Here is a 24648-nt window from a genome sequence, read left to right on the forward strand (position 1 = left end):
ACTGCTCCCCTGTAGCCCCGCCCCCTTTTCCTTTCTCTACCCCGTGCCCTCGCCCATTGGCCGCCCCGCTTCCGCCTCCCAGCTGCTCCTCCCTCCCATTTTGCCTCTTATGGAGACCACGCAGCGACCGCGTGCAGCTGGCACGCCGCTGGCCTGCTGCTGGCAAGCCCGTCTGCGCCCGTCTGAGCCTGGACCGCGCCCAGCGCCAGAACCCCTGGACCCCGCGCTCCCTGCAACGCCAGACTGCTCTACGACTCCAGCACCCTCCACGCACTCAGCACCAAATGAGACCACCCCTGCTACCGAGCCACCCCGAAGTGCACCCAAGGGCCCTTCGCCTGCCAGAACTGCAGATTCACCAGCTTCCAGACCACCAAACCACCAACCAGAGAACCCAACCACCACCGCTGCATCCTGCTCAACACTCGCTCCGCTCGCAAACACGCCATCAAACTCTGGGACCTCCTAGACTCCACCGCTCCCGACGTCGCGTTTCTGACTGAGATCTGGCTGAACGCCACCTCAGCACCAGACATCGCCATAGCCATCCCACATGGTTACAAGATCTCCCGCAGAGACCGCACCAACGGAGTGGGAGGGGGACATCGCCATCATCCACAAGGACACCCACAGAGTCTCGACCAACACCGACGACACCCTCACCACCGCCGAGCACATGCACTTCCAGATCCACACCGACCCCAACACCACCCTCAGAGGAACACTCGTCTACAGACTACCCAGAACAGGAGCACAGTTCAGCGACACCATCGCCGACCTAGTCAGCACCCACGCCCTCAACTCCACGGACTACATCCTCCTCGGGGACCTGAACTTCCATCTCGAGAACAACAATGACGACGCCAACTCCACCGCCCTGATCGCCAACCTTGGACTCAAGCAACTTGTGACGGCGCCCCCCACGCCGCCGGACACACGCTGGACCCCATCTTCTCCACCAGCCCCCACGTCTTCTTCAACCACACCGCCGAGCCCCACTGGACCGACCATAGATGCGTCCACTTCACCTTCAGGAAACCCACCACACACCACCGCACCCAACAGCTGCCACGCCGCTGCTGGGGCAAGATCACCAAGGACCAACTGACTACCACCCTCGCCCGGAGACCACAAGCCGACCCCACCGACCCAGACATCGCCGCGACCAACCTCAAACAGTGGATCAACGACTGCGCCAACAGCCTTGCCCCTCTCAAGACCTCCACAACCAACCACACCAACAAGAAAGCCGCCTGGTTCACCAAAGACCTCCGGATCTCCAGGTGCACCTGTCGGAAGCTGGAGAAGAAATGGCTCCACAACAGAACACCAGACAGCCACACAACCCACAAGAGAGGCACCCGCAGACAGCACTAACTCATCAGGACCGCCAAGAGGACCACCTTCAAGGACCGCTTGGATAACAATGCACACAACACCAAAGATCTCTTCATTATCGTAAAAGAACTCTCCAATCCCAGATCCAACACCAACGACTTCCCACCATCACAAGACCTCTGCGACGCCCTGGCCTCCTTCTTTCACCGCAAGATCACCGACATCCACGACAGCATCAACAGCTTCTACTCCGTCACCCCCGCACCCACCACCGAGTCCACCACCCTTGCGACCACCACCCGCACCAGTGGCCTGACCGCCTGGTCCAACGTCAGCGACGAAGACACCATCAAAATCATGAACTCCATCCACTCCGGATCCCCATCTGACCCCTGCCCTCACCACGTCTTCAACAAAGCCAGCACAACCATTGTGCCCCACCTCCGAAAAACAATCAACAGTTCCTTCGAGACAGCAACTTTCCTGGAAAGCTGGAAGCACGCCGAGATCAACGCCCTTCTGAAGAAGCCCAAGGCGGACCCCAAGGACCTCAAGAACTTCAGGCCCATCTCCCTGCTCCCATTCCCGGCTAAAGTGACAGAGAAGATTTTCAACTAACAGCTAACCCTCTACCTCGAAGACAACAACATCCTGGACGCCTCCCAATCCAGTTTTCGCAGCAACCACAGTCTGCCACCATACCCTATCAGCACGCCTCCATGACACCGGAATTCAAGAGAAGGCCCTGGCCTGGACCACAACCTTCCTCTCCGGCAGAAAACAGAGCATCCGCCTCCCACCCTTCCGCTCGAAATCCACTGAGATCATCTGCGGCATCCCACAGGGATCCTCCCTCAGCCCGACGTTGTTCAATATCTACATTGCACCGCTCGCCCACGTCACTCGACAACAAAACCTCAACATCATCTCCTATGCCGATGACACCCAGCTGATCATATCCCTCACCGAAGACCCCCACACTGCCAAAGCCAACCTCCACAGAGGAATGAAGGCCGTAGCAGACTGGATGAAGGACAGCAGATTGAAGCTGAACTCAGACAAGACGGAGGTCCTCATTCTTGGACCCACCCCATCAGCCTGGGACGACTCTTGGTGGCCCACATCGCTAGGCACAGCCTTGGAACCCACAGACCACGCACACAACCTGGGGGTCATCCTCGACTCCACCCTCTCCATGACCAGGCAAGTCAACGCCGTCTCCGCGTCCTGCTTCAACACCCTCCGCATGCTCCGCAGGATCGTCAAATGGATCCCTCCCGACACGAGAAAAACCGTCACCCAGGCCCTCATCACTAGCAGACTCGACTACGGGAACGCCCTCTACTCAGGAACAACAACGAAGCTCCTGAGACGACTTCAACGAATCCAGAACGCCTCGGCACGACTGATCCTAGATGCCCCCCGACACAGCCACATCACACCTCACCTGGGAGGCCTGCACTGGCTCCCCATCAACAAGAGGATCACCTTCAAACTCCTCATCCACGCACACAAAGCCCTACACAACATCGGACCCACATACCTCAACAACCATCTCAGCTTCCACACCCCCACCCGAAACCTCCGCTCAGCCAACCTCGCCCTCGCCACAGTTCCTCGTATCCGGAAAACCACCGCCGGCGGCAGATCCTTCTCCCACCTCACTGCCAAGACCTGGAACACTCTCCCCACCAGCCTACGACAGACTCAGGACCTGCTGGCTCTTCGACCAGTAGCGGCTCCCCCCTGCCCCCCAGCGCCGTGAGACCCTCACGGGTATGTAGCGCGCTTTACAAATGTAATGATTGATTGATTGATAATTAATGCTATTGATATAATAGCTGTACTATATTATCATATCGATTAATGCACATTTTTGTGGTCTACATCTGAAAATAAAATATATCTTCCCTCCTTCCAGCATCACTAGTATAAAGTTAGTTTCATTTTATTTCGCATATTTAGAGTAATGTGCCAGAAATAGTGATAGGTGTCATTTTGCTTGGAACTGTGTTCTAATCCTCACTGCAGTTCTATTGACTGTATGTGTTTATTTTCTTGATCTTCTGCGTCACTTTAAATAAAGCACTTTACTATACGTAATGAACTGCTATTTTAAATAGGAGTAAAGATTAATACTTTTATGATCCATTTTATGAATCGAATAAAGTTTTTGAAACTGAAACTGAGTAAAGATTGAAATGAGCAGAAAGAGAACGAGAAAGAAGGAAACTAAATTTGTGGAGGAATTGTACAACGAAGGCACAACATTATGCTTTATGCTTACACCAGTAAATACCAAAGGCGTACTCAATGATTGCATTATTTGAATAAATAATCATTTCCTGGGCTGTTGCCTGCCCTTCGCCTTTCCGGTTTTGCATAAGCAGGTGGTGGTTGCAGTCGTCCTTTATATTACTATTTTACTCAAAGCAGGACTATTTTTCCGTAGCCTAATTCGCACCAGTCCAAATCCGAGATGTGCATGTTGCTGAATATTTAAAATGTTTGCTTGTGAAAAAATGCACGTGTTCACCAATGCTAATCTTTCAGGATTAAGAAAAGTTGCTCCAAACGAGCCCAAAGCGTATCGGAAAAAAATAACAACTCACGAAATAAGTTACCCTACTGCACTGACCACTGCAATCCCCGATTCACACAGTCAGAAAGTGGCACAGTTTCTACAATTTAATCGAAGTTAGCCAAACTGTAAAGTCAGAAGTTATCTCGTGACTGTTTTAGTGTTGTCTCAGAGAATTGTCATAATAATGACACTGTTGTAAATAGGAGCTGGAGCCTGGTATCATGTAGGTTACTTTATTCAAGTCTTCAAGATGATAAGTCAAGTTACAGAGAATACCCACCAGGAGTGACTAGCTTGCCACTCCGCCTGCCTGGTTCCAACTGCCAGTTGTCACCAGGCTAAGCCACAAACACTCCATGATGTCACCCAAGGTTCTAGTGGTGACATCATGTGAGTGACCATGAAATCCCCAGAGGTAGAAAGAAGACAGGCTAAATATAACACATCTCCTTTCTTTAGGGAAATCAACAAGATGGAAATACAATAAATAAAAATTAGCTTGTGTGTACACATCCATATGAAAGTACACATAGCATCCATTCCACAGATGGAGAATAAACACATTACAAACAGTTACAAACATAAGTCAACGACAACACATCCAAACACCACAAGTCCCAAGTCCCATCCCCTTTCCTTGGGAAACACAAACACAAACTTAATGGAGTCAACTATGCTCCGTAACGGGGTACAACCCTCCCCGTGAAATGCACCTTGGAGTAGCCACTGCTCCGTCCCCAAATACTAATGGGGTACTCTTAAATTTTAAAGAACACACTCTAAACCGTAACGGGGTACAACTCTCCCCGTGATCCATAACTGGGATACACTCATAATCCCAAAACCATAAAAGAGGCAGGGTACACTTCATTAAAAATATGGGTAAAGAAGTTTATAACTCCCAACACACAACCACACATGCAAGCCATGTATACAAATTTGAAGAAAAAAAAAACCAACTTCTCCTATAATAAACTGTACAGGGCCCTCCTGACCCCAAAAACAACAAGCGATAAATGCACACCACCCTGTAGATGCACAATAATACGACACGTGCCACTCACACGCCATTCACGACACCTGAAAATACTCCTTGCGGCTCACAGCAGACTAAACGCAACACTACGCAGGTACTCACAGTACACACCATTAATTTGTAACCACCCATACCAACAAGAAAACACACTCTTCCCTGAAACATAGTGTATAAGACACACTCCACCCCAAAATGAACAGTAATGAGACCCACACACACTCACCAACCACCACTCCCAGAAAGACAAACACGAGACAAACACTACAAATGACCAGCAAAAATAATGTTCTCTTCAGGAGCAGGAAATGCTGTAAATATGGCAAGATTCGCGACGTCTTCCACAAAAATAGCATTCCAATAGCACTACCCTCATCGTCAGAGCTTAGCTCCCATGTCACATCCAGAATAAAATTGACCATCAAGAGTTCTTTCTATTCCCCTTAAAAGTAGTTGCACAAGAGTTTACACTTTCTTCGAAGGCATGTAAAATAGTCGGCAAATATTCTCTCTTCACCGATCTTAATAACGTGTGATGAAAAGTCTCACAAGTCCCATGGGCCGTTTCCATGGTGACACTCGGTGTATAGCTCTTATTAAATGGTGGCACGCACTCCACGCAGCGCTGGGTGGCTCTGGGCACGTCTCTGCTCCCAACGTGCGATTGCAGCAATAAACTACGTCACAAGGAGCTGGAGCGAGAAGGTAGGCTTCACGCGTCCCTCGTGCCCTCCTCTTTTAAAAAGGAAAATGACAGTTAAGCATTGCAGTTAACCTGTAATGTTTAAAAAATGTCAATGAGGGTTTATGTAATCGTGGCGCATTTCATATTAGAATGACCTCGGTCATATTTCAAGAACAGCCGTTTCCATTGCGCAGGTCAAGTAATGTTGAATGAAAAAGGAAACACTGCCAAACCTTGCCAAAGATTCCACTCAGTTATAGACACAAACGCTGCGTGTTCTTCATTGACATTTTCCAGGCACATAACGTGACAGGTCCTTTAACCTTGACAATTTCAAACAGCTTTGAAAGAAATGGGTTGCGTGTTCTGCAGTTTGAAAGCTGAGATCGCTTTTAACTCATTATCTGCATATTGTAGACTTTGAAATCTTCCAGGCACACGATCCGCTGCGCAGCTCACTCCCAATTCATGCAAGCTTAAGAAGTGACAGCTGAATTCAATTCTCGTTCTTCACACCCCCACGGTGCCTTTCAACTCAGCCACTTAATAACAGACAGCAATTATAGCGCTGAACAGTCCCAAAAATTACACGATCCCAATTAGTACGCTTGGTGAATTAAGTCAAACAACAGCCTTCCAATGGTGACATGCAGATAATGTTGATTACTGCTTTTCCACACACTAGTGAACTTCACCAAATCTCACACAATATTATGCAGAATTACACCCTGGGTTTGCAGGCCGTCCGATTACACAGGACACTGGTGGGACTTACCAGGGTGGATGTCTTGTCTTCTGCTTCAAACTTTCTTTAATTTAAAAGTTCTTTAATTTAAAAGTTCTTGAACAGTTCCTTAATACTTGCTTTTGCTTTGCGCTGAGGGTTCTTTTCTTCTTGTTCCCGTTGTCTGCACCTTGTAAATACGCTCCAAAATTTCTCAAAGTCGCCAAAAATGTTGTAAATAGGAGCTGGAGCCTGGTATCATGTAGGTTACTTTATTCAAGTCTTCAAGATGATAAGTCAAGTTACAGAGAAGACCCACCAGGAGTGACTAGCTTGCCACTCCACCTGCCTGGTTCCAACTGCCAGTTGTCACCAGGCTAAGCCACAAACACTCCATGATGTCACCCAAGGTTCTAGTGGTGACATCATGTGAGTGACCATGAAATCCCCAGAGGTAGAAAGAAGACAGGCTAAATATAACACACACATCTTAAAAGTTACTACTTTTTTTTTAAAATCAAAATTGATGAATTGTTGCCTTTTAAGAAACCTCAAACCTTTTTCTCAAGCAAATGGGGATTAATAATTAATTGCAGTAAGAAAAAAAGTGAAAATACCTAATATAGAAAAATAACTAAAAATTCTGTGTAGCTTTATTTTTAGGTCTGGGTTGAGAGCGCAAATTTAGTATCCTATTGTTACGTGTTCTTTAAAATACACACAACATGGAGTTTATCTCCATCCAGAGGAGTATTATTCTCGCCTCATGTAATTCGGTTTTTAGTGTATCATTCTACCTCCTAAACAGAGACACCTAGCCTTGCATGATTGACTATTTTACATTGCAAAAGGACTGAATCATCACTCCTAAAAAATGTTATATCATAGATGCATTGTATAGAAAAAGTAATCATTTTTTCACTGCTGCGAGCATTTTTAGATGTTCAGTCAGTTCTGACAAGCAATAGCTATAAGATGTACCAATGCATGTTCTTGTACACACGTTTTTTGCAAAGCAAGGTAACACGTCAGAGTAACCCAATCCAAAAGCAACAACTCCAAATTACAAGTCTACTCGCCAACCACAAGACAGAGTAAATCATATTCATATTTATTCAAATGTGTTCTGTCTCCTTATGAGCCTGAGCCATCTACCAGACATCGGAGTCTACTGAGGTATTCGCATTCTAGACACTTGGATGCTTCATGTGGAAATAATGACAAATAGAATATTTATGGTCTCATTAAAAGTTGTGCGGTAACAAAGGACACAAAACCACCCGGGTAAAAATACAGTTGAAGCATGATACCTAGTCGAGTTTTACTCTTGAGTAATACTTTTACAATGCATAACGGGTAATAACTTTGGAAACATTTATTGTAACTGCTTTTGCGCATATTGTTAATGCTACCGCACGGTTTTGCATGTGCAGATTACTCTAGGAAGGACCTGGTAGAAACTGCCCACTCAATGAAAAATAAATGGGTATTTGCGCTCATCTTGTAAGTGGTACATAGAAAAAGAAAAGGCCCAGAAACATTTACAACCATTTTTAGGTCGAACCTGGCGTACGCAGCGCGAAGCGCTGTCGCCAGCGAGACTTATTTTTGTGGGCTTGCCTCGTAAGTGGGACAGAAAATGGGCACGAGCAGGGCTTTTGGCGATTTGCACGGGTGCACGCGCTTGTGAAGAAGTGCTTGCATGTAATGAATGAGATGTGCAGGTGTACGCTGGTGCTTGGCACCGCGTTATTGAGGCAAGAGTTAACTTGAACGCGCACACACACACACGTAGCAGCCTCGCCGCGTTAATAAGGCGAGAGTTAACTTGTACGCGCACACACACACACACACACACACACACATAGCAGCCGCGCCGCGTTAATGAGGCTAGAGTTAACTTGAATGCGCGCGCACACACACACACACATAGCAGCCGCCCCCAGCCAGTGCACGCATAGGCAATCACTAAAAAACAAAATAACGCACCAGCCCCCACGGTACAATTAAGCCCCACTCACCGGGCTCTTTTGTCGCTGCATCGGTGGCCTCAGCCGCCACTTCTGACGCTCCTTACTTCTGCAGCCACCACGGGGCTCTCCCTCAGGCATGGGAGCCCCGCGTCACCACTGCAGAAGGCGGATGTCCCGCCCCACGACAGGCGTGACACTCCCGAACTTACGGTTTTCGCGTCGAATTGGGACGGCGGCAGTGATACCTTCACTGCTCTTGTTTTTAATTAAAGTAGGTTTTAGATAGACGCTCTCTGTGTCCAGCCGTCTTGTGAGGTCGGCAGCATTTTGGGCATTGGTATTCATGGTACCCACACTCAGTGAAGGAGGCATGACGTGTATTCTGACCTTGTTTTAATTGTATTTGCTATTGTTTGGATTTTACTCTGATGCCCAGGATGGGCCATTTTGAGCTAGGAGTAGCTGTTGTTTCTGCCCCCCATTTTAGTAGTCCCCCTCCCCTGTAGCAGGCTGTTTCCTGTCTCTCTCTGTCGTTATACTGTTCTGTTTTGGGGTCTTGCTTGTCTGGCAAGCACATGGGGATATGTTTCTTCCGATATTTCTTGGACCTTGGTTCGGTCCCCACAAAAACAGCGTGTGTGCCAGGTCAAGTGAGTAAGGCGAGCAGTGGAGTGTGTTGACCGTAACTAAATCACTGGGCTAAAAGCAAAATGCTTAATTACACCGCACGCAAACTGACCCGAGACCCCAGGCATATTTCATCTCCTTTGTTTTTTTATTTTATTAACTTTACTGCGTGCCACCTGATGCCCTCATGGAAGGAACACACTTAGGACGAGGAAGCGGACCGGAGACCAGGAACACAAAAATTGGGGCACATGTTAAACCGAAAATTACGGCACTACCGACGGGGATCCGGCACTAACTAAGTCTGCGGAAGTCATAATGGGCTTATCGCCATGATGTAACCCTCCGCCCACTGCGGTTCTACTTGTGCTGCTACTTTGGGCATTGCTGGCCGCTGGGGACAGCTACGAGCCTACTTGGGAATCTCTTGACTCCAGACCTCTCCCGAGCTGATAGGACTAAGCTAAGGACGAAGCTAAGTTCAGGATCTTCATCCACTGGAGGGTGTTCACATTTTAAATATTAGCACATTCTCCCGAACAAAAACACACATTTCTCAAAACTTTGGCTGGCATATTTGCACGCCTATTCAAAAAAATAAATATTAAATGGATGACACCCACATACTCCAAATCCTAATAAAGAGTACTAAAAAACAATGTCACGTAGTATAAAAAAAACACAACGAGCAATATGTGCAATATGGTCATATATTGACATTCATAGGGCATCCAATGAGAGAGAGGCTTTTTTGTTTTTTTTATTGGACAAGTTGTCAAATTTTAATCATGTAAGTGTGGGAAATAGTGCATATGTAAACATCAATACCAATCTAAACATTACTGTAAATGTCATTATGGTTTTCTAAGGCCAATTCTAAAAAAAGGGAAGAGACAACAATTTTCGGTAATCAGTTAGCCATGGAGAGAGGCTTTTTAAAATAATAATATTTATTAAACTAGCAAGATGTCAGTGGTTTTGTTGGGTGTTTTAATACTGTGACGAGGAAGAATAAGGAAGGCGCAATGCTATTTTCTTATTTTACGAATAATTATTTAAATATCACAATTCAGGTTATGGTCCAAAGAATAAGTGATCGTAACAAGCACTTTGATATTAGGCCTAGCCGGTTCATAAGCACAAAGTCCGCTTTCATACAGCACAAAGCTGGAGTCCTTATTTACATACCTGAAACCAGAGATTTTTACCAAGAACTGGCTTTTTTGCAGCGGACTTTAAATATCTTGCACATATCATGCCCAAGCTTCCTGTAGTCATCCACGCAATCAGCATGAGGGCACCTTACAAATAGAACAGAAATAATGCCGTTTATTTTATTTCACAAGGATTTTCCCTGCAACCTGTGTTTAGATGAATAATTTTAAGACCGTCTGCCATTTCCCCATGGGTTAAAAGTGTTTCTCTGTTATTAGCCCCATTTCACCAAACAACCACAGCTATTTTTTATGGAATTGTTTTTACTATTGCTCTGTGAAAATCAAACGTCTTTCCCTATATCAACACCTCCATTACGAAAATGTTAATAGTTACTGTGATATTTCACCCGTAATAAACGTGTAACATTGAGAATTTTACAATCATAATTTGAGCACTGCGCTGTAAATGTTTAATATGGGACACTTTTTACTTTTTTAGAAATAATGACGAACTGTGCAATAGACATCAATGTCAGACAAACCCTATACTTACCATGAGCGTGAATAAGTCGAGAAGGGTTTGTTGCTCCCACATCGGTGAATGCCAAAATATTTACTTTCTCGCTAGAAATAGCTGGTATCTTAGAATGGATTCCAATATTACCTGAAAATAAAGTATATTCTCAAAAAAACATTGAGTCAAGCAAGTAGTGATTAGTCCAAAAACTCAAGTCCATGTAAACAAACGAAGCAAGAGTTTAGCATTTTTAGCATAGCCCCAACAGTGTTGGAGCCATAAGTGTAAGTAAAACGTAAGATTATATAAAATACAAAACTTTGTACATTTCGTGCCTATTTTCAAAGTGCTTAAATGAAAAGACCGTAAGCCTGTGATGCTTTAGTGTATTAGAAGGAGTATTTTAATTTACAACCTGCAAATTCAGTTTGTTATTTTTAAAGGACTGTTAAGCTATTACAAACTCAAGAGTTATTGTTCTTACAATAAATGTATGATATTATCTAGTATAAATGGTCTCTTTTTTTGGTGATTTTATATACATACACAGGTAAATTTAGGGCCTTATTTAGAGGTTGGTAAATGGGATACCCCGTCATAAACGTGGCAGATGTCCTGTCCACCATAATACAAGTGCATTAAGCTGACCTCACTTATAATATATTGGGTGGAATAGTCGAGATATAACGTTTTGACGGATTATCACGCCGCCAAACTTTGAATAAGGCCCTTCGTTTCCGGGGGCAGCTTAAACATTGGTTGGACGCATTCCGATGCCAAATATTTCACCAAGATGCTGAAGGCACTCGGTCCGTGTCTCTCTTCTCCAGTGATGGACAAGCTGGAAAGGGAAGGAAGGTGGTTGACTTACGCCACATGAATCCAACCAATCCGGGAGCTGCTCTCATGCTGTTTTAGGCACGAGAGCAGCTCCAGGATTGGTTGGAGCAGGCTTACTCAGTGCTCATTTGGAGGCCAGGGGGCCTATGTCTGAAATCCCCAAGATGTTTTACAGTGCTGGTATTGCTGTGTCTGAAGTGTGCATGTAAGATAGGCCGGCAGAAGACAGCTGACCAATCAGAGAGGAGCACTGAGCACTTGCAGTAGTCATCAAGCAATCCGCAGGAATCTGCCCCACCCCCAGGGCCGGACTGGCTGTAGCGTGCACTGGGCATTTCCCTGGTGGGCCGCCAGGGTTGGGGGCCGGTTTTGTGCCCCTGGGAGCCGATTTTGTTACAGGGCCATATTTGCAACATGGCTGCAATATCACCCACTGTAACGAAATCGGCCGAAACCGGCCGTGGCAAACAGCTTGGCCGCATCCCCAACACCCTGGGGGGCCGCCAAGCACTTTGCCAGGGCCGGTTTTGGTTCCCAGTCTGGCCCTGCCCACCCCCACACTGAAGCTTGTAAGCATGGGCCAGCGGCAAACAGAATAAAACAATGGTAATTCACAGAATAATAAAATATTAATTACCATTTTATTAATTTGTGTTTACTGCTGCGCTCGCAGGAGGCAGGGCAATACTCCTCTGCCCTATAGTAGGGACCGGCACTGTTAGTGTTGTTTTAAGAGGAATGGACCATTTTCATTTAAAACAAGTCATGGGCCAAGGCTGCAGTCGTGTCCGTATGACTGAAGAATTTTATTTCGTTGAATGTCATCATTTCTTTCATAATGTGTATCCCGTTTAAAAAGTGAAAAAGCTTACACCGTTAACCAAGAGTTTCAGTGAGGTAGGCCGCAAGAGGTGAAAAATGAGTGGCGGTCCATGGAAACATGTTGATTTGAGAAAGAGTCACAAGGAAGGAAGTACATATGGTCATAAACCCAACAAACATGCAAAAACAATTTAAATATATATCATCAAACACACAGACCTGTTTGGTGAAAGCGGATTTAGATAGTTTGGGAGAGAGGGGTGGGGGAGAGTGAGCAGACCATGACAACCAATAGAGTGTGAAAAAGGCCGCTTTATTGGAACAGGTGCACATTTACAAATACCACAACCTCGGCAACAGCCTAACAATCTAAAACCATAACCAATTTTGTTCGTTATATTTCAAATCCCCCAAACCCCGCCCCTCACCCTCCATCACACCCGCCCCCACCCGTACATACCCAAACACATAATAAACCATACAAAACCCCAATAACATTATAACTTCACAATACCAAAATCCTAATAACCAAATCCCAATTATAAACCAACTGATCCATATCCCCCGACCCATATTCTCTGAACACAACCTCAATCTGTATAAAACTTCCCCCAACAATATCCCACTTCACAACTAACGGGTCCAAACCTGGCCCAAAACTGACAATTCCAGAATAAACCGCCACGCACCTGTCCCAAGCGACAAAGAAACAAAGCTAAAACCCTATGCCCACCTGTTACAAACAGCCGCCAAATAAATAAATAAAACAGGGAGAAAAGCAGAAAAGAAGAGCCCTGAAATTAAGGGAGGGAGGGAGGGACAAAAAACTAGCTAAAGAATCAACCGGCCACCAGGTCACCTAAGCCCAAAATGGTGCCCGATAAAGGGAGCCCCGCCCATTTATATGCTGGGCTCCTAAACCTACCAAAAATAGCCCAAAAAAAGCCCAAATGGAATCTGCTAGAAAGAGGGCCCCACCCAGATCTCCCAAACCGCCCGGGGGAGGAGACCTCCCAGGGGTCGGCTACCCTCCCCCAAGCCCCCCTTGGGAGAGAGGGGTGGGGGAGAGTGAGCAGACCATGACAACCAATAGAGTGTGAAAAAGGCTGCTTTATTGGAACAGGTGCACATTTACAAATACCACAACCTCGGCAACAGCCTAACAATCTAAAACCATAACCAATGTTGTTAGTTATATTTCAAATCCCCCAAACCCCGCCCCCACCCCTCACCCTCCATCACACCCGCCCCCACCCGTACATACCCAAACACATAATAAACCATACAAAACCCCAATAACATTATAACATCACAATACCAAAATCCTAATAACCAAATCCCAATTATAAACCAACTGATCCATATCCCCCGACCCATATTCTCTGAACACAACCTCAATCTGTATAAAACTTCCCCCAACAATATCCCACTTCACAACTAACGGGTCCAAACCTGGCCCAAAACTGACAATTCCAGAATAAACCGCCACCCAGAAAGCAGTGGGGAGAAAGACCGAGTAGGGAAAGAACCCCACCTTTCTGCCCCCCACCCACAAGCACAAACGGAGGGGCAAACCAGGGGGAAGAGGGGGGAAAGGAAAAAACAGCAAAACAATTAACCAACACTATTCACCTACAAAGTGCTGAACCGTCAGACAGCGAGACAAGACCTCGCGCAGCTCTAGGAGGTACAAATCCATCCCCATCCGGGACAAATGAACACCATCACCTCTAAAAAAATTCAACCGCATCATACTTAATATCGCTGTGGACGATACGCCCAAAACCCAGGTCTCTACAGAACCTAGAAACTTCCAAGTTAAGCTTTCTACAGGATTTATCGACCGCCTTCGGCTTTATAGCGTTCCTTCAAACCCTCCTGGGGACCAACTCTGTCCACAAAACATGACACCCAGACCACTGCTTTTGTATCAAAGACAGATCTTTCTTCATTGCCCGGAGAAGAACGACACCCTTCACTGAACCCAAATCATTTTCACCCAGGTGGAGAACCAGAACATCAGGACAAACCCCACCTACCATCCAGGAATTGAGAGCAGGAATTAATTCTTTCCACAACATGCCCCCTTTACCTCTCCACACCATGTTGAATAAGCGGTCATTAAAACCTAACAATGTTCCAAAATAACTTTGTCGAGCTTGAACTTGCGCCCGTTTAACGAACGAATGGCCCACGATCCACACCGTTAGAAAAGCAGCGCGAGGACCAGCCACGGAACCTGAAAAAGAAAACAGTATCAGACAGGCAAAACAGAAGAGGACGCATGGGCTCCACTAGATTTGCTCCTGACATAGCGCTGAAAGCAGTTTGAAGTCCAGCGCCCCAGGCCCATGATATCTTCCCTCGACCAACCCCTATTAAAAGCCTCTGTGGCCGCCCCAATCCTAAATGAGTGCGTACCATACAGCGTATCGTCCAAGCCAATGTGACGCAGCGCTTTACGCAATACCATGCGCAATTGATAGTTAGACACCAAGGAACCATTCATATGACGAAAAACTGGGTGATCCAAAACCCCACCCGACAGTTCTTTCCAGCAATGAGCCCAGCGTAAAGGGCACGTCTCCGGAGGGGAAACCGCCTCCAACCAAACCCCCTTGCCAGAACTTCTCTGATCCGTTTTTGAATGAGAGAGCCAAACATGAACTCCCTTAACCGACAACTGAACGTCCCCCCACAGAAGACCTCGAGCAGTTTTATTTCCCAGCAGCTCAGAAACCCGGAACGCACCAAAAAACATCCATACCATCAAAGTGGTAAACAAACAAGCTTCTACTCGATCAGTACATACAACAGGCAGTACAGAAATCACGTGGAACAGTTTTTGCCACAATAAAGGGGACCGAAGGGTTCGAACACCGCCCCGCTCCCGAGACCACCCTTCTAACATTCGCCTACCCAACTCCCCAGCCGACGGGGCATATCCTCACAACAGCTTACCCATAAATGAAACGCCTGCCAGCTTGCCAGCAATGGTAACTCTGGATAAATCCCTGTCCATGAGACGCAAAATAAACTGAACAACATCTTCAGAACTTTGCCAAGCCAGCTCTCTCTTACAGGCACCCGACGCCAAAAACTCGTTCCAGGCTAGCTCATACGCCAATTTAGTGGAAGGGGCCAGGGAGCCTAGAGCCAATTGAATAACCCTGTGTTGCCTACCGTCCACAGATGGTCCGGCATGGGAGTCGGCTCCTCGTCTGCCTCCAAAGCAAGCCCACAGAATCTCTCCCACTGTGAACGAGACAAAGCATCCGCAATGTCATTATCCACGCCAGGAACATGCAGGGCCCGAAAGCAAATATCATATTTCAGACATCCCAACACAAACACTCTAAGGAGTTTTAGGATCTGAGGGTCCCTGGCCGACTGTTTATTAATCACTTGAACCACAGCCATATTGTCAATGCGAAAAAGCACCTTTTTGTGGGACAAATCCTGACCCCACACTGTAATGGCCAGCACGACAGGGAACAATTCCAAAAAGGCAATACTCCTGCCTCCGTTCTTCCAGTGTTCCGGCCACTGCTGAGCACACCATTTGCCCTGCCAGTACAGTCCAAAACCCTCACTGCCTGCTGCATCAGAAAATATTTGCACATCCCAACACCAGTCCACCTCACGACATAGGGGCACACCGTTGAAGGAATGTAAAAAGAAAATCCACATACGCAGGTCCTCCTTGACCCCCGCTGATAGCCTCACCCGATGATGTGGTAGGTAATGACCAGACAGAGCTCTACCCAACCTCCTACAGAAAGTCCTGCCCGCCCTGACCACCCTGCAAGCAAAGTTAAGGTGCCCCAGCAGAACTTGAATCTCCTTTACCAACACTTTTTCCTTTCCCAACATTGCTCCCACCAAATCCAGCATTTTCTGTTTCTTTTCAATAGGAAGACGAGCTTGCATCAAATGCAAGTCAAGTTCAATTCCCAAAAAAGACATGGTCGCGCAAGGACCCATGGTCTTTTCGGGAGCCAATGGTACACCCAAATGACTCATCAAGGACTGAAACGTTGTGAGAGCATTATAGCAGTCCAAAGAATTTGCTGCCCCCACAAAGAAGAAGTCATCCAAGTAGTGCGTGACCAACTCATGTCCACTTCGTTGAGTAAAAAACCATTGCAGAAACGTACTAAAGGTTTCAAACAATGCACATGACATGAGCCCCCTCGCGGCCATCGCAGTCTACATGAGCCCCCTCGCGGCCATCGCACGCCAACACAACCTGAACATCATCTCCTACGCCGACGATACCCAGCTGATCCTCTTCCTTACCAACGACCCCGCCGCCGCCAGAGCCAACCTTCACGAAGGAATGAAAGAGGTAGCCGAGTGGATGTCGACCAGCCGCCTGAAGCTGAACTCGGACAAGACGAAAGTCCGAGTTCTTGGATTCTTGCCCTCCGCCTGGGACGACTCCTGGTGGCCCCCCGCCCTGTGAACCGCACCCAAACCAACAGACCACGCACGCAACCTGGGCTTCATCCTGGACTCCTCCCTCTCCATGACCAAGCAAGTCAACGCCATCTCCTCGTCGTGCTTCAACATCCTGCGCATGCTACAGAAGATCTTCCGGTGGATCCCCACCGAGACCAGGAAGACGGTCACCCAGGCCCTCGTCACCAGCCGACTGGACTACGGCAACGCCTTCTACGCCGGAACCACCGCCAAGCTCCAGAAGAGACTCCAACGGATCCAGAACGCCTCAGCCAGACTCATCCTCGACATCCCACGACACAGCCACATCTCCGGACACCTAAGAGACCTGCACTGGCTCCCGGTCAACAAGAGAATCACCTTCCGTCTCCTTACCCACGCACACAAAGCGCTTCACGATCAAGGCCCGAGCTACCTCAACAACCGCATCAACTTCTACGCTCCCAAACGACACCTCCGATCAGCCAGTCACGCCCTCGCCGCCGTCCCCCGCATCCGAAGAACGACAACAGGAGGAAGGTCCTTCTCCTACCTGGCCGCCAAGACCTGGAACTCCCTCCCGACCGACCTGCGCCTGACCCAAGACCACCTCGCCTTCAGGAAGAAGCTCAAGACCTGGCTGTTCGGGTAGTAGCAGCACCCCCCCCCCCCCCCTAGCGCCTTGAGACCCTCCGGGTAAGTAGAGCGCTCTATAAATGTCTATGATTGATTGATTGATTGAGCAACCCATTGGCAGTGCTTTGTCCACGTACCATTTACCAAGGAAATGGATGCCCAGAAGACTCCAGTCTTCAGGATGGACTGGAAGCAGTCGAAATGCAGATTTAATATCGCATTTTGCCATTAAAGCAGCAGGGCCTGCCGTTACAACCAGTTGCATAGCCACATCAACAGAAGAGTAAGACACAGAGGCAGCGTCATTGTCAATAAAATCATTCACAGACTCACCCTCTGGCCAGGACAAATGCTGGATGAGCCGAAACTGCCCAGGCTCCTTCTTGGGGACCACTCCAATAGGGGACACAATCAAATTCACCAAAGGCCAATCATCAAAAGGACCTGCCATCCTACCCTCACTCACTTCCTTGTCCAACTTTGCTTGCACAATAGCAGGATGTTCGCTTGCCGACTTCAAATTTTTTGACCAACGTCTCAAACGAGGTCCCTCATAACCTAACCGAAAACCAAATTGGAAACCAGATAACAAAAACGACCGCAGCCTCGCGGGCACATAGTCCCGCAAAGCGGCAGCCAAGTTAATGACATTAACCGGTGTACGAGCCTTTGGGCCCAGCACCGGCTGATGACTTCCCTCCCCTGGGAGCTGGGGGTTGCTGTGGTGCGACATAAGCTCCTGTACCCTGCTGTGAACCTTGTGGACCTCCGGAAGGCCTGGGACCCCAACATCTGGACAAAGGATGATTTTTCCTGCCACATTGGGAACATTCGTGCCGGAACTTACAGAATTCTCTGTTACACACCCCCTTGTTAAAATCCCAGCACGTGCCTGTAGTTGACTGCGTGGTAGAACTGGCTCCCGCCCCTCCCCGGGTGGGACGAGCTTGAAAGGGGCGATAAACTAAAGGAAAACCGCTAGCTGTGAAAATAGTTCTACCACTAGCAGACGAACCCATGGTATGCTGCCAAAGGTCAGTGTCCAACTCCCCCCATTTCGCCTCTGGGTCCCAAGCCATGCACGCCCTAAACTCCTCATCATACTGAGCCCATGCGAAATCATTTCTTGTAATCTGAGCCTTTCGAATGACATCCATATACTTGAATAATGATACGCAGCGCTCAGGAAACTTCTCACAATAGATGCTGGCATATATTAAAAAGGCAGCCGTCCAATTCTCAATATTTAACGGAACTTTAGGGCGCTTAGCCAGTTCATACTCTTCCTCCTTAGAGCCTTCCTTGGCCCGAACCTCCCTATGTAACAATTTCAGCAGTTCCACATACTCACCGTTCCAAATACGTTCTTTTGTGCTGAGCATTAAATGAGCCCCCAAGGGCTTGGTAACCCCCATATACGGCAACTTTTTAATTTTTAGCTCTTTACTGTGTAACACATTTTTAGAAGTGCCCAAACCAACAGTGGAAGTGCCACTATCCACTTTAGAGCTTGTACTTATATCATCACCGTTTGTGCCGACACCTTGGTCTTTAACCACACGACCTTTGCATAGTTTACCATCACTTTCACTAGAGACTAAGTCCACACCAATACCAATAGAGACCATTTTTGGTCGCACAGAATGTACCACAGTCTCACCTGGGCGTAATAAAGGAGGCTGACTGGATTCCGTCCTCCACTCCGTACGAGAACCGTCGTCTGCCCTCCGAGGAGCCCTCACCGAGGGGCCGAGCACTCGTGGCCTTGACGATTCTGCACGATTCCGCACCACCGGTGCCTGCAACACATTGTGAGAGACATTAGAATGCCCCCCCCCCCCCCCCAGACACCACTTCCCGCACCTCGCCCTCCTCAGGGCTGTCCTCGTCATAATCCAAAATTAATGATTCTTCCAACTGGGAAGGAGTAGGTACAACCACTGTATTCAGAACTGTTTCAACCGTTTTCGAACGACCATGGGCCTTATGAGCCCTCACACTTGACCTGGGCGGGGAGGCCGACTGCACTCGCCGGTACGCTCCTCCGCTATTACCAATTACAACCTCCTGGTCTCCTGTAAAATTTAATGCATTATTACGAAAACCACGGGGCACAAGAGAGGTCGTGCATGACCCGCTCTCATGAAAGGCGCTGGGCTCCTTCGTTGAGGCCGGTAAGGTCGCGCTTGACCTGCTTACACCGCCTATGCCAAAATCCCTCGTTGGGGCCATCGAGGTCGTGCTGAACCTGCGTGGGATGGCCACGACGGGATCCCTCTTTGGTATGGGACGTGCCGCGCCAGGCTCCACCCGCACTTCTCCTTGGCGTGATTGGGCTGCCTGCCGCCCTGCCAAGTCTGCTGCTCCCGTGCGAACTCCAACCTGTAACGAAAAAGGCCGGACTGGTGTGCCGGGTCCCTTACTAAACACAACACCAGGAACTGAAGTCAAATCACCTGCTCTACCACCAAAACCGTGCCCAGCTTCTGTAAAAACCACAGAACCACCTGCGCCTTTCCTTTTCAAAGCAGCACTTAACCTAGGAGGAGACGGCTCGCATACTTCTTCCTCAGAACTAAGATCCAACAATGACTGTATAAACTCTGACGCGGGGCCCTGAGCTGTCGAATCCTGAACCCTCGATTCCTCCAAGGAACCCCTCGCTCCAACCCTCCTATCAACATGCAATCCAGTAAACTGAAAGTCACCCGACAACCTATGAAAAGAACCACCCTCACCACAACCCCGCTGAAAAGAGGCATCTCCACGCCCTTCCCCCCAAGAAGGTAAACCCTCCAAAACCCCTAACGAACGGAACCTCGCTGCAGGAAGACCCACGCCAGAAGAATCCCCAACATGAAACGACCCATCCCCACGCCCAGCTCCCTCCAAAATCCCCATCTGCGCCCATTCCCCCTCGCCCAAAGAACCACTACCAAATGAAACCGCTTCCCCCCTAGTAGAAACCGCAGGGGAAAACAACAAAGGGCTAGTTTGGTCCCTATCCGCCGCACCACTCGCAACCAAACCAGAGCTCTCAGTAAGAACAGGACCAGACAACAACGCTAAAGGCTGTAAAATAGAAGGAGCACCCACCACATCCGATTCAACCACCACAGGAGCCGAAGAAACTGTCTGTCTGATAACGCTCTGGGGAGCGACAACATCAGACACAACCTGCACCTGACCGCCCTGTAACGGTCGCGGCGCCAAGTATTCAAAATCCAAAATGGCCTCCGCCACTACTCCACCAGTGACGTCAGAAACCGCCACCGCGGAGGCCGAAACAGAGCGACGCGTGCAACCACGCTGCCTCGAAGCACGACGGCCTCGCAAAACAGGAGTAGAGGCCGCCCTGTTGCGAATATCGACCGTTGATACCTCCGCCGGCACAGTGTGAAATTCATCCTCCAAAACCACACCGCCCACAGAAAGGCCCAAATTACTCGACGGGTCAGACGACCCTGAGTCACTCCCCCGACGTGACCTCGCACCCGCCCTCCTCGTTCTAGAGCGGCCCGTTCACTTACCCCGACCTGTCTCCGACGTTTGGGGGAAGAACATGCTGCCACCACAGCCGATACTCTCGCCGATGCCTCCCTCTGGTGACGCGGAGGCTCGGCCTGCACCCGGTCGCCTATCACCAGGTCCAAACGACCCGCCTCGCTGAGAAGACGGATAGCTTCAAGTACACGATAATCCTCTCCAGCCATAATAACCAATAGAGATCACTACAAATAGAGACTAAGGACTATCACAAACTCTGACAAAAAACTAGCTAAAGAATCAACCGGCCACCAGGTCACCTAAGCCCAAAATGGTGCCCGATAAAGGGAGCCCGGCCCATTTATATGCTTGGCTAATAACCCTACCAAAAATAGCCCAAAAGAAGCCCAAATGGAATCTGCTAGAAAGAGGGCCCCACCCAGATCTCCCAAACCGCCCGGGGGAGGAGACCTCCCAGGGGTCGGCTGCCCTCCCCCAAGCCCCCCTTCTCTAAAATTGTTGCCATAGTCGTACTCTTATTTTTGACTAGCAAAAGAACAGGTCTCCCAGCAAACAAGATATGGTTATATTTCAAACGGAAAAACATCTATTTCACAGCAGCTAAAGAAATGTTTTATACCATACTAACGTCATCATCATCAGCAGCAGCAGCTTTATTTCAATTAAAAATGATGAACCATAAAAGCACAATTCCCTCATACAGATAAACAACATCATATAAACTCACATAAAAACGCAACAGCATTGGGGACGAATGCTGGCACTGTGGCATCCCAATGATACAGCAAAACACAAGAAGTATTAAGCAGCCATAAATATAAAGTGCATATTGGATATTAAAAATACATTATCATAAATAGCACAAAAAGAGAACGGAATGCCGGGGCACATAGTGCGAAACATGAGTCAGATAAAACTGTAAAGATCGCCTAAGCTGTAAAGCATGTTTGAGGAAGGTAACCACACTGAGGCAGACCTTAGGGTTCGGGCGAGACTGTAAATACAGAAGGGCTGGGGATTATCGGGAAATTGAGGTGCCTCTCAACAGGGGGGGGAACAAAAATATCCTGGCGTAACTATAACATATACACAAACCTTGGAGGATACTAGAGAATGGGCCTTCCCTTGCTCTCCCAACCAGACTATAGAGCTCAGTACACAAGAAGGACAAATACCCATCTACTCTAGTAGAGGACAGGGAATGTGGAGAATGAAGACAGTAGAGGGAGAAAGACCTACTGGAAAACTCTATGGGTTGTTAAAATTGCCCTCACCCACTAAATATTGTCATGCCTCTTCATAAGGCCGCTAACACACTCTGGCGAAGACCAGCGCATATTTTTTTTATAGAAAATAATATTTTCAAAAGAGGGATCCCTATTGCAGAAAAAAAGATGTTCAAAACTGTCTAAGTGGATACTCTTATATTTATTTATTTGTACCCCCGCCCCCTGTCAGGGTTAAAAACAGGTATATAGGAGGAGCTACATCTCCATGACCCTGTCTGCATGTACTGACAGGTTTTCAGCAAATTCCAAATGCCCTACTGGGTCAATGGCCTTCTTCAGGATACCGATTCCTTAATTCAGTTCTAATCCCTCCTAGTTTAATTAAACAAATGGTAGGGATAGGTAACTACAATAGAACCTGCAGAAAAAGATGAAATGAGCAAGGGAATATTTGCTGAGAACGCTTGTCACAGGGGCAGGCCAGGATTTCCTTTGGGTTGAACAGGCCCAGAGGAAAAGAAAGTTGACACCTGATCAGTTCCAACGTGAACCTGATGAGGGCCCTATCCCTTCTGCTCGGTCCCATGGCAGAGTAAGGTTCCATGCCAAGGGTGGTATGTACCAGTACATAATCTGTTTGCAGGTTTCTGCAATTCATGGGCCTCCCTTTCCTTGGCAAGGTGTTCCCTAAAAGCATCTTGAAGCCATTTTGTATCCTTCGTTGTAAGTTGGCCAGGCGAAGTAAATGTATTGTCTGCCTAGCTTGTTGGACGTATCTTTGACACATCTGAGCCTCAGAATACAAAGGCCTCTATCACAGCCAAGGCAGTCCAAAACAATGTCCCTATTCAACGAGGCCTCCATGTTGCACCCGATAGAGCACCCTAACATCAGGAAAGCCAATTTAAGTGCATCCTCCACAAATGGAAAACCCAGTCCCTCATTGATAACATAGCAAGTACTCATCTACAAATCTTGCTCTCCTAAGCTTGGAGGCGCTTAACAACTTTATACCCCCACAAACCAGCACCAAAAGTGAGGTTCAGGACACATTTCTTGGCATAAATCTCTGCAAGGGCAGTCACTGATTATTTTGGACTCCCAGCTGAAGAGGAATCCCCCAGAGTTGCAATACTTCAGGTGTCTCCGTTTTATGCAGGGTCCCCAAGACCCATTTGAGTCAAAAGTAACCCCCAAGTAGGAGAATTCATGAGTTTGATCCAGGGAGGTACCCCGGAGTGAAAGTGGTGAGAGTAAACTCACTTCCACTCACAATTGTCTTGGTAAGGTTCGTACACAATCCCTGGCCACTCATAAAATCAACAAAAGTATTCAATAAGTCCTAGAGGCCGTTCGGTGTTCAAGACATTAAGACGGCGTCATCGGCATACAGAAGAACAGGGACTCGTCTACCCTTCACAGTCAGCAGGTCCCTGCCATTGGCCATCAGCGCTGCCTCCAGACCATTGTTGTACACAAGGAACAAAAAAGGGGGCAAGTACGCACCCCTGTCAGACCCCTTATCCCAGACCAAAGCTCTCTGTACATTCGCCTGCCTGCCCAAATCTAATACAAGCACTCAAATCATAATGGAGGGCACATAGAAATACCACCAGGACTGGGTCAAGCCCCAGATAAAGGAGAACCTCACAAAGTTAGGACCTGACAATGCTATCAACAGTGCATACTGGTCCACGGAAGCGAGATACAGAGGACCCTCTTTGGCCAAGATGTATTTGTTTTTTTAAGGAGGTAAAGATTTAGGCATTGCTCCAGAGTCCTCAGTCAATGTCTAAAACCGTCTTGGAAATTGACGATTATATGGTTATCTATTGCCCAGGACAGGATTCAGTCATGAATGACCCTGCCAATGACCTTGAAGGTGGAATCAAGAAGGAAGATAGGAATATAACAACAAGGAGAAGCCCTATCTTCTTTCTTGAAAATGGGAACTATAATGGCAGAAGGACATGTCCTGGGTAACCCTACCTGGCAGGCTAAGTTAGCATAATTAGTTAAAATCGGGGGCCCAACATCCACCTCCTGTTTATATAAATCCATGGGGACTACGTAAGGCCCCAGGACTTTGTGCATAGAACTGTTATGAATCGCTACGGCCATTTACTCAACTGTGAGCTCGATAACGAGTGGAAAAGAGGATAAGGACACAACGAGTTCAGTAGAATCATGCGAATCGTTTACCTCCCTAAATTGCACAACCCAAGAATCAGCACTTATGTTATCACATATCTGGTTAGTCCGCTGGTTATAATTGACTGTCTGCAAAATAAATCAGAGTTGCCTCTTCTACAGGCCAAGGCCAAGGCGCTCCAAACCTCCTCCTTTAGTTCAGCCTTCCTTCTAGGAATGGCAGACTTGTAAGCCCTCCTACAGTTCGCGATTTCTACCAGGTCCCGTGGGATAGTTTTCAGAGCTTGCATTAAACATCTACTGGCTTCCTTGCAGCTCTTGTGAAACCAAGAGTGGGCTTGGCAATGGGGGGGTGGTCTGCTTTATCAGAATACCCTTAATAATT

At 47.8% G+C, this 24648-nt stretch overlaps 1 protein-coding gene across 1 annotated transcript in view; it reads right to left on the minus strand.

Annotated features, from left to right (window-relative positions):
- The window catches only part of LOC147747647 (ferric reductase 1-like), a 400432-nt gene that overhangs the window by 123838 nt on the left and 251946 nt on the right, over positions 1-24648 (minus strand). The window contains exons 12-13 of the mRNA XM_086954577.1: positions 10675-10785; positions 10153-10265 (exon numbers count right to left, since the gene is read on the minus strand). Of these exons, the coding sequence (XP_086810703.1) occupies positions 10153-10265; positions 10675-10785 (224 nt within the window). The remainder of the gene's footprint in view (positions 1-10152; positions 10266-10674; positions 10786-24648) is intronic.

This window comes from Lissotriton vulgaris, chromosome 1_1, assembly GCF_964263255.1.
Source record: "Lissotriton vulgaris chromosome 1_1, aLisVul1.2, whole genome shotgun sequence".
In the NCBI taxonomy this organism is placed as follows: Eukaryota; Metazoa; Chordata; class Amphibia; order Caudata; family Salamandridae; genus Lissotriton; species Lissotriton vulgaris.